The following is an 11,497-nucleotide window of genomic DNA, read 5'->3' on the forward strand; positions in this document are numbered from 1 at the left end:
TGATTACATTACGCACCATACTTAATGCAATTGTCTGTTGTTTACAACTTAATACTGGAAGGGGTGCGGATGCTAACCTGAAGGTGGACTATTTAGGCATAGATGCATGCTGGATAGCGGTCTATGTACCTTGTCGTAATGCCCTGATTAAATCTCATAGTAATCATCATTGATATGTATTGAATCTTTATTTGTCAATTGCCCACCTGTAATTTGTTCACCCAACATGTTATTTATCTTATTGGAGAGACACCACTAGTGAAATGTGGATCCCGGTCCATTCTTTTACATCTGAATACAATCTACTGCAATCATTGTTCTCTACTGTTCTTTGCAAACAAACATCATCTTCCACTCGATACGTTTAATCCTTTGTTTTCAGCAAGCCGGTGAGATTGACAACCTCACTGTTACGTTGGGGCAAAGTATCTTGATTGTGTTGTGCAGGTTCCACGTTGGCGCCGGTTTCACTGGTGTTGCGTCGCACTACACTCCTCCACCAACAACCTTCACGTGCTTCTTGGCTCCTACTGGTTTGATAACCTTGGTTTCTTACTGAGGGAAAACTTGCTGCTGTACGCATCACAGCTTCCTCTTGGGGTTCCCAACGGACGTGTGCTTCACGCGTATCAATCATAGAAGCAAAGAAGGGTAGAAAAACCCTGTTTGTATCATCACTTGGCTGCCAAGCCATTTGGTGCCAGCAAACAAAAGAGAGGCTATCATAAAATCAACCCAGGGAACACTGGTTGTGTCAGCACAGTGACACAACCAAAGAAATCCAGCATGGATTTGATCCTATTTAGCCAACCCTAGTCACCTAGCACCTAGCAGCTAGCTATACCATTAGATATGCAGAAGTATAAGTGTTCTACAACTATTTGTCAACATCAAAAGCTTCTGGCAACCATAAATGATCAACCAGCAAGCATTTATCCATAAACAACAAGCCACCTGAGGTGGGAGCTACCAAAACAGCAAGATATTGCTGTTGAGGTCACCTCAACCACAACATCATTTAAACCATCAATCCATGCACACCTATCATCACCCAAATGGGTTCAAAGATGGGCTAGGGTACCCCACCAGTAGTTGGCATCCCTCTAGCTCCATTAATTCCATCCATGAGATCATCACTGCTAAGCAGTTCACACCATTTATCCATGCAATAAATCATGATTACACAGATAAATGAAATACAAAATTAAATCATGCACTAGAACCTTGCATATGATCCAAAGGATCACTTCAAGCATCAGCAGATGCTTGAGCAAGTACAAACAATGCACAGACACTTGCACCTGATCCAGAGGATCACTGCAAGCATCAGCAGATGCTTGGGCAAGTAAAAGAATACACCAGCACAGGCCAGTGTGTCATACAGACACTAGGAACAGTATCAGTGAGACACAAGCATGGAACAACAGTCCAGCATCAAGCAACTGATGATCAGTTGATCATCAGGGCTTGACAGAGCATGCAAGTGCATGCTAGAGCCAAGCCTAGCACCAACCATAGATCATATAAATTAAACAGCCATAGATCATGAACAATTGCACCACAGATAAGCAAATACATGTCTGACAATTATATCCAGAAGCACACCAACAAGAAGTGGAGTTAATTAGTCAATACACAAGCTCAACAGAGCTTTATAGTGAAGCAAAGCTCCAAGAGCACCACATAGATAGCACTGGCACTCTTGTACCAGCAAGATATTGCTCACAGTAATCAAGCCAGGGCAAGAAATATGAATACACTTGATAATCTAGCAGCAACAGTAACAAGAACAGAGGCATAGGAGTAGATGCAAGCAAGTAATACAGGCATAAGCAAGCTCATAGCACATAGAAATTGCACAAAACCATGCACAACAAGAATAGAACAGCATAAGCATGGCCACGAGGCAGGGCATGGCAAGCTCAGAGCAGCAGCAGCCATAGGCACAAAGCTGTAGCAATCGCAGCAGCACGGCAGGGCCACACCATGAGGGGGAGCAGCCGCAGCTCTAGCTAGAAGAAGAAGTAGGAATAGACTAGAGAGAAAGAGAAGGAGGCGGTGGAGCACTTACAGGCAAGCAGTCGAGGTGCGCAGCCATGGCGGCCACGGCGGCACACGCCGGGGACACGACGGCGCCAAGCCAAGCCAGGCCAAGCTACCGCGCCCAGCACCGCCACAGTTGGGTTCACGGTGGCGCCCAACCACCAGGAACACCAGGGAACGACGAGATCGTCGCGGATCCCGCAACCCTAGCGCACGGGAGGGTTGGCAATGAGCAGAAGGAGCCTCAAGAGACAGATCAACGCGGACCACCCTGACCACCGTCAAACGGCGAGTTCAGCGTGACCCATCTCGTCGCCGGAGCTGGCCGGAGGCGGTGGGGATAATTCGGAGAAGACGACGGCGACATCGAGTCGCCAGAAAGCGAGGGGTTAGGGTTCGAGGCGACGAGGGGGAGAGGAGAGGAGTAAGCGACCTCATGGGTCGGTTGGACCCGAGAGGGTCTAACCCAACCCATTGGGCTCCACTGACAGGTGGGCCCAGGGGCAAAATTGTCTTTTCACAATTTTATTAAAAACAAAAACTTTGAGTAAAATTAGAAAATGGATAAGAACTCTAAAAAAATAAATAAAAATATAAAAACCACTCAGCATAAAATTCTCTATCATAATAAAATATAAAATGGGATTTTTGAGATAAATAAAAATTAAGTCATAATTTAATGAATATTATAATCATTAAAAATCACACCTAATATTTTAATGATAAAATAAGTCCATAAAATTCTTCTGCACTTTAAAAACACCTTGGCAACATTCCAAGGTAGTACTTTGCTTTAAACAGAGTATCCCTAAATTATTCTTAGTAATCAGTTCCGACATAAAATAATAAAGCACCGGGAAGGGGGGAACAAACGCTAAAAGCCGAAAGCATGCATATTTGCTTCTTTAACCATTGCCCTTATCGGACAATGATGCTTCTTTCAGAAACAGAGGATCAGGGTCAATCCAAAGCATCCAACTGCATTACATCTCAGTTACCAGGCAAGTTCATCGCTTGCTCATGTCATTTGAGTATTTTTACCAAATTACTTGCAAAGTACTATACTTATCACTCTTGCATAAAAAATCAAAAATACTATTTTCATAACTATGAATATGACTAAGTGGTGGGCAATGGAACCATGGTATGAGTATGGTGGAGGTTCCATTTCTAGGGTTTATATCCATCTAGGATTAACAACAAATGTCGTCCAATGATTCTTGTGCCGTAATAACCGTGTTAACCATAAGATTTGGTATGGGACGGAGTAGTCAAGTGTGTTCTCTCCTCTCGTACATCAACGGATGCGCTTACCGTAGCAGTTGTGTCTTGCGAGAGCAACTTGAGGGTGGGGATCCCACTCTAATTCCCCACGGTAATGCGGTCTATGATGGGTTGCAACGGCCGACGAAGGACCATGGTTGCGACCTGGTAGTTGTCGTGGTCGGGGGCCATCCTAATTGGTATAAGTACACTGGCGAGGACCCAAGGTCGGAATTGCAACAAAGGGTGGGTGTGCGAGGTCGTGGGGGAATGCATTTTGGCTAGGACCTTATACCGGGCCTCACACCAAAGGAAGTGTGGACGGGGAATATGCCCGGTTGGCACCAAGGTTAAGATCTCTTATGGGTAAAGCAACACACCTCTGCAGAGTGTAACGAACTGTGACCAGTCACTCCCTGTTCCGGGATATGGAACTGCGAACGCTGCCGGAAAGGAACTCCATGAAGTTCTAGTAAACCGGTGAAGGCTGACGGACATAGTTCTTCTGAATAAAAGTAACCTTTTGAAGAAATGATTATGAAAACATGCATTGGTATTAGACTTTCTGGTCTAGTACCGTAGCTAGTGCATTAAACACCTCTTTCCTATTATGAACTTGCTGAGTACGCTCGTACTCATACCTTCTATAATCCCCTGCTTAGATTGCCTGAACCGTCTTGAGGAGGACAACGACGACCAAGAAGAAGCAGATGAGATCTGCTATGAAGAGCCCGACCTCTCCGGAGGTGTAGAGGGAGTGGATTACCTCATCGTCTACGGAACCGGGGAGGGTTCCGGAGGAGAACAAGCGTAGACTAACTGAGAGTAGTAGTAGCCGAGCAGTACGAACACTTAGTACTTAACTGCTCGATGAGAATAAATGTATAACCTACTGAGACTTATATATTGTAAGCTAAGTTGGGTTCACCTCGAACCCATGAGTATTCCTCTCAGGACCCAGGAGGAGCTCCGTGATGATATGTATATATGGTTTGTAATAATAAATAAATGAGTTATGGACCATCTATGTTCTGTTGTACTACTCTGAGGAATGTAATATTTGCGGATTGGTACTTCGTGAATGTTATATCAACGACTGACATACTACAACATGCAGTGGTATGCAGGGTCACCACATTTATCTTGCACTTGTTGTTGGTAAATAAAATATAGGGGTTATTGATCCTAGTTGTTGTGTACTTGTATTAAAATGCAAATGTTCAGTGTGTACACATCTAGGGGGACTATCTATATTTTTATAACCATGTTGATATGCTTATCCTAATATATTTGCAATTCCTTGTGTTTTCATCAAACACCAAAAAGGGGAAGATTGAAAGGGCATTTCCCTCCCTAAGTGTATTTTGTATGTTTGTTTAAAACACAAGGATATTTAACCGTGTATTTATATGTTTTAGTTTAATATCCATGATAAGCACGTGACGGTGATCGACCCCTCAAAAGTGAAAAGATGAATACGGTGCCCGTAGTTTTTTTTAGGTTGTGTAGTTATATGTGTTGTCATTGTTTAGAGGGTTGGCAAGGAACAAGGTTGGATAGGTACTCCAGAAAATTTGCAGTTGTGTAGCTCTAGAACGGAGACTCCGGTGTGCACTAGACCGGAGACTCCGACTCTCATAGGCCAGAGACTCTGAAAAGTCTCCGGCCCCATCAATTTGAGCGAGCGGCTCATCTACCTTGCTATCAGTATGGGGTCCGGAGGCTCTGGTTTTCACTGGAGACTTTGGTCTAGAGACTCCGACCCTCTATGTCCGTAGACTTAGTCAGGCTGGAGACTAGTGTTACTACACCAGATACTATGGGGTAAATTTGGCTGCAACGATCCTTTTCTTGAACTATTATAAAAGGCATCATTATTATTTGCACTTTACTACTTGTATCTTGTAGATTCCACATCAAAGGGGACCCCCTTATCTAACTCCCCTAGAAGAACAAAAGAAGAATACATGATACAAGTAGTAAAGTGTGGTGATCCCATTGCATCATTTAATTCAAAACTTCCACAACAAAGGGGATCCGCTTGTCCAACTCCCCTAGAAGAACAAAATAAAGGTCCTTTCTCCCCATCAACATTTATGGCCAAATTATCATTTCTCACAGTTTGCATGACCCAAGTAATCCTACTAGGATGAAACCCTTTTTCAGAACTCTTCAGAAACTCCTAATCTACCCTATCATAGGATTTATCAAGTCCAACTTCATGATGATCCCTTGTTTCTTCTTAATTCCCATATCATGCAACACTTCCTGCATCACCACAATGCCATCTTAGATATGTCTACCTTTGATAAAGTTAGTCCGACGCTGAACTGATGATAAAACTGAGCTCCATTTCCTGGACGCGATTGACTACGGACACCGATATATTTATCAAATGGTTGTCGACCAAGATTGGCCCCAATTTTTTTAAGTATACCTTGAATAGATACAATCTGATTTTCTCTCCTACCATTTATAGCCTTGTTTCACCGAGTTTCAAAGTTTTGCAACTGCCCCAAGGTGCGAGATGTGATGCATATGGGTGTACGTCCCAAAGATAGAGCTCTACTCCGCTATCAACGCTATTAGCAGCTGTACATGAAGGCGAGGCGCTCCATTAGTCCTCGGACCTTTTGGATTCACAATAGATCAACGGGGAACCAAGATTTGATGGAGTTCCACCAAGGTAGATAAGAAGTCGGATGCAATGTTGCATCGACAAGCGCTTTTTAAATAACGAAATCACATTTACTCGATCAAACTATCTCCATTGTGTGCTCTAGCTCTCAACTTTCAGTTTTTGCTTATCAATTTTGGTGCAGAATTATTCTTTTTTTTTAAAAAAAAATTAGGGTTAAGAAATATTATTATTATTAGTATTGAAAGGTAGGGAAATGGAGGGCCGAGACAGGAGGCCCAAGTCAGCCCACTGAGGTAGGAGGCCAGTAGAATAAGCAGAAACAAAGGGAAAGCCAGTTTGGGCGACAAGGCAAGGCAGAGCCAAGCCGGCCTCCCTTCTCTCTCCTCTCCGTCTCTCTCCTCCAAGAGAAGAGCGGCGCGGCGACGCCTCCCCTTCACCGCCGCCGCCGGCACCGCCTCCCTCCTCTCTGTGTAACGCACTCCCACTCCCTTATCCTTTCCCAAACCCACCACCTTCCTCCACTGCTCCGCCGCTCTTCGCTCCTTCCCCGCCAGCGCCATTAACACCGGCGTAAGTCCCTCTTTTCTCCTCGCCAACAACAAACACCAACCATCTCGGCCTGTCTACCCTAGTTTCCGCACGATAATGGTCGGTTCCTCTGTTAATGAATCACGAGGTATGCCGATCCCATCTGTGTTTATTCAGCCTAATTCTGCATATCTGCATTGCATTACATCGTATTTGCATCTGAAACTCTGAATCGCATGTCAGTAGGACAACTGTGCTTCTCCAATCCAGCCTTCACATTGCCTTGCTCTGCTCCATACACTAGCAGTATACACCTCGTGTCAGATATTCTCTAGAGGAACATACAAAAATCATGATCTATTTGTTAACTTGAATACTTCAAGTTGCATATATATTTTGTTTAGTATCCCTTTCATAATTTGTAGTTCTTTTCCCCTACAGGACCATGCGCTTGCAACTCAAATGCGTTTTGATGCCAGGAAGGATCATCTCTGGCTTCTTTCCTGGGGGTGCCGCTGCCGGTTCTGGTGCTCGATGATATTTCGGTGTTGGTCTTGATAGTATACCAACTTCTTGCCTTGCTTCAACCAAGCATACTTCTTCTCCTGAAACCTTAATTCTTCTTCTTTCTTTTCTGAACTAAGACCGAGTTTGGCTCTCACTATACTATTATAGAGAAAGCAGTATTCTCTTTATGGCCATGACATCGCTTCCTCCTGGATACCGGTTCCATCCAACCGATGTTGAGCTCACTGTCTATTATCTAAAGAGGAAGTTGTTGGGAAAGAATTTACGCTGCAACGCGGTCACTGATATCGATCTATACAAATTTGCCCCTTGGGATCTTCCAGGTGCATTTTCACTCCCTGTTGTATGGACATTTTGAAGGGTTGTAGGACCATATATTTATTTACTCGATGTCTTTTATATATATATATCAACCAGTTTTGATTAGTTCAGGGTTTTGCGTTAACCACATATTTACATGTGGCTGTGAAACATCCTGCTTTGCAGAAGAGTGCCCTTGTAAACTGTTCTAACAGTTTGTTTTGTCTTGATTGACTTGTTCAGAGAAAGCTTCATTGCAGACTGGGGATCTCGAGTGGTATTTCTTTTGCACGCGTGATAGGAAGTATTCTATTGGGTCAAGGACTAACCGGTCAACTGAAGCTGGGTATTGGAAAGCTACTGGAAAGGACAGGGCGGTAGTATATAATTCCCGGACTGTTGGGATGAAGAGGACTCTGGTGTTTCATCTTGGCAAGCCACCAAGGGGTAATAGAACTGACTGGGTGATGTATGAGTATAGGCTGGTGGAAAGTGAAATACCTGCTTCTGATGTTAAACTGGTATGCTTTTTTTTTGGCCATGTTTGTAGCAAGTTCTGCGAAATGAGCTCTTTCTTCAAACTCACATGTTTACGTTAGATTGATTACTCTACTGAAATTATTTTTCAGCTGTGTCAGAGAAGTTCAAGAGAAGAACAATACAATGAAACTTGTATTCATGTGTGAAATTATTAATTGGACAAAAAATTCAAATTATGGACAACATAATAACACTGACATGAGCATGCATGCACCATTATGCTGACTCATTCAGAAAATTATCTATCAGCATATATTCTAACATGTTAATGCCGAGTAGATACAAGCTTTCCTTTTCCAGTAGCAGCTCATGTCATCAACTCACATTCAATTTTTAATATCCTTTAGTATTTGGTAAATCTTGAGATTATTTTTGGAAAGTGCATCACGGGTAGCAAAGATAGAAGGTCCAGACAGCCAAACAGTGGCGGAGCCACGTTAAGTCTGTGCAGTCAATTGACTACACAGGTTTTGAGCAAAGCCTTAAAGAGCACACAAAAAAGGATGCATAAATTTAGGAAAAAATACAAGATTTAGAGATTTAATATACTTGACATCACAGCTTTATTGCTCTGGCTCCGCCACTGCCGCCAAACACAATCTGTGTCATAATCAGAGTGTGCTACTATTACTTCTGAAGCCGAAGTAGGTTTATTCTTCAACTGAGAAAAATAGCACTTGCGTAGCACAGATAGAAAGGTACAAACAGCCGAACACAAACTGCGTTATAATTAGATTATTGCTGTAAGTACTCATTAAACAGTAGTTACATTAGCAAAATATAGGTCCTGGCTTCAGCAAAGGACGGTAATTTGTTTTTCAGCTGAAAAAAGTTAGCACTTGATTTGTTTTTAATCATACCTAAGTGCCCACGCGTTGCTGGACACTTCTCTCTCTTCCGCCTTCAACCATGTCTTCTTTACAATGTGATAGGCCATTGTGCACGATAGAACGAATATTTACCAGGCATACATAATAATCACTAAAAGACAAGGTTATTTTTCTTCTCTCCTCCATTCTCATATTAATCATTTTTGTCATAATCCGGAAACATAGGTGTGTAGTTAACGATGTTGGTTCGCATATGAAGAAACCCGACCAAGACTGCAGTAGCATTGTTCAACTATCACTCTATCAGCACCGGAGGCGTGTGGTGTTGGCACCGCCACTCGCTGAGTATCTTTTGGCAACTCAGACTTGCGAAGCTGGTCGGTGCTTTTGGCATGGACACTCACGTACAAAAATAGGTCAACCTGCTATGCACTTGATGGATTAGTTACCAAGGTTGTAGTCGTCAAGATAGACGCACATTGCAAGATATCTAGGAAAAAAAGCACGCAAGACTAGTTAGGGAAAAAATGGCATGCACCGCGGAGACATGAAACACTCGAGTTTTTTCGTGAATTCATTGGAATCAGATCATTCGTCTAAGGTAATAGCTACCTTCTTAATTTGGCAACATACCATAGTAGCTAGCTAAATCTTAGTTGGTCGAGCACCTGTGTCCGACAAGATCGTACACAGGTTACCTCTTGCTCAAGTCGATGAAGCGAAATTTGAGCCGGAAGTAAAATCACATCCACCCAAGATCGGGCTAGATGGGAGGTAGGATTGGATGGGGATGTTGGGCCGAGAATTGAGTGTGATTGGGGACATCGGGCCAAAAGAAACTGGCCCATGTGTGACACCAGGCACTCACCAATTCGAAATTAATATTCCCCTGTTTCATATTACTCCGCATATAAGATTTGGTTAAGTCAAACTTTCCCACGTTTGACCAGTTATATGTGAAAATACATTGTTATCTAGAAAAAAATAGTACCGAATGCAATGTACTATCATATCATTTACATTTGACTATGTAATTGTATATATTGATATTTTATCATTGATAGCTGGTCAAAGATTGCAAAGCTGACTTTGACCAAACCTTATATGTGGAGTGATATGGAACGGAGGGAGTAGTAAAATATAGCATTTTTTTGTTGGCGACACTTGTGCAGCAGTATGTTGATTCATGTTTACCCCGTCTTGCAGGATGACTGCGTTCTCTGCAAAATCTTCAAGAAAAGTGGTCTAGGTCCTAAGATCGGGGAACAGTATGGTGCTCCATTTGATGAAGAGGAATGGAATGATGTTAACAAGGACCTTTCCTGTCTTTCCCCTTCTGTGCCCCATTCTTTACCTGGATCAAGTCATGGTGTGTCGAACGCAGCGGGTCAAAGACTGGCTGCTAGTGATGTTGGCAAGGTTACCTCGAGGCTTTTCTCAGAAAATAATGGCAAAGGTGCTGTCAATTGTGTTGGACCTAAAAGGACATCTGGTCCTGATATTTCTCGTGACAGCATACATATACAGCAGCTAGCTGACATTATCGGTCGTTTCTCGACGGAAGTTTTAAGCCAAGATGGTCTACCGGTAATTTGTCCTGATATTCCTGTCCGCTGCTCATTGTTTTTTTTAACTCGGTATTGTTCTTATCCTTTTGGTTTGGATGCAGCCTGATTTGACTGCTGACAAGGACACCAAACCATTGTCCGACGACAGCGAGACGATATTCAACGTACCAGGGGAAGTTGCTCCTCAGTCGCTGGACAGCGTCTGTGGCCAGTGTGGCTTGTGTGGCGCGCGTCTGGTCGAACCTATGCTGGAGCCAGTAGAAGGCGAACAGTACCTGGAGCTGAATGATCTCTCGTTCTATTGGCACACCGCCAGCGATCGTCCTGGCAGCCTAGAGCCCAAGGTTGAGCAGCAGGAGTCGCCCGACGATGGCGTCTGCAATGGCACCACATCTGCCGCAGGTGCTGGATTGGAGGCTAGGTAGAGGATCTGATGGTCGGGTGATCTTAACGCTCGGTATGTTCACTGCCGTTTATCTGTTAGTAGGGACTTGCTTGACAAGAGATGCTAATTGGCTGCTGCAGTTATGGGTCGGTCGCCGTTTTGTTGAGGCAGTTATGCTAACCAGTTTGGTGGTAAAGCAGTTATAAAACGAGAAGATGTGAATATAGGCTTGAGAGCACTGGTTCTGCGCTGCTGGGGAGACCAACTTGAACGCGAGAATGTAACGAATATTATATTCTTTGTAGATTAGTTAGGATCTGAGGAAAAACTCGTAGCAGTGTCTGGTTTTACATAACTAGAGTATTATTTTTTTAGCCTAGATTAGATTATATATTAGATTCGTAGATGCTGCCGTACAATGTAATTTATCTGATTCTATGGAGGGGAATTTCCCCTGGTCTTTGGGGCAAATTTCGTTTGGAAGTTGGTCATCCACTCATCCGGCTTAATAGGGAAAGGTGGAATCGGATGAACAGGATAAATAAATTAGATAGAGGTTTTGTTTACTGTCTCATACGACGCATCGTTATCGACAAAAGAACCTACTTTCTCCGGTCCAACAAATGAGACATAAATTTAGTTAAAAGTCAACGATGTTCATGTTTGACAAATGTTTTAGGAAAAATATAAACATATATGATACCAAATCAATATCAATGGATTCACCAAAAATATATTTTCATAATGTATCTATAATATCTAAATTGGAGCACCCCACTAAAGGTAATTCTCTCAACATGCAAGCATGCCACATCATCACAATTGTTTCCATTGGCTACCACATGTCCCCACTATCAGTTCAGACGTTTGT

General features: G+C 43.1%; 1 protein-coding gene across 2 annotated transcripts; it reads left to right on the forward strand.

The window, feature by feature from the left end:
• The first annotated feature begins 6,294 nt into the window (after positions 1 to 6,294).
• Positions 6,295 to 11,117, forward strand: LOC127300700 (NAC domain-containing protein 82). 2 transcript variants are annotated; one of them, XM_051330854.2, is made up of 6 exons: positions 6,295 to 6,623; positions 6,719 to 6,781; positions 6,917 to 7,326; positions 7,547 to 7,824; positions 9,880 to 10,260; positions 10,343 to 11,117. In XM_051330854.2, exons 3-6 carry the CDS (start codon positions 7,170 to 7,172, stop codon positions 10,664 to 10,666), a joined length of 1,140 nt encoding a protein of 379 aa, XP_051186814.1. In that variant the 5' UTR covers positions 6,295 to 6,623; positions 6,719 to 6,781; positions 6,917 to 7,169; the 3' UTR covers positions 10,667 to 11,117. The 2 variants fall into 2 exon arrangements, with proteins under 2 accessions (XP_051186814.1, XP_051186813.1); XM_051330853.2 differs by lacking the exon at positions 6,719 to 6,781.
• Positions 11,118 to 11,497: the final 380 nt, after the last annotated feature.

This window comes from Lolium perenne, chromosome 5, assembly GCF_019359855.2.
Source record: "Lolium perenne isolate Kyuss_39 chromosome 5, Kyuss_2.0, whole genome shotgun sequence".
Classification (NCBI taxonomy): Eukaryota; Viridiplantae; Streptophyta; class Magnoliopsida; order Poales; family Poaceae; genus Lolium; species Lolium perenne.

Coding starts and splice junctions, on each gene's coding strand:
- LOC127300700 (XM_051330854.2), top strand. CDS start 7,170: ATGGCCATGACATCGCTTCCTCCTGGATACCGGTTCCATCCAACCGAT. Junction 7,327..7,546: donor TGCCCCTTGGGATCTTCCAG/GTGCATTTTCAC, acceptor TGACTTGTTCAG/AGAAAGCTTCATTGCAGACT. Junction 10,261..10,342: donor TAAGCCAAGATGGTCTACCG/GTAATTTGTCCT, acceptor GTTTGGATGCAG/CCTGATTTGACTGCTGACAA.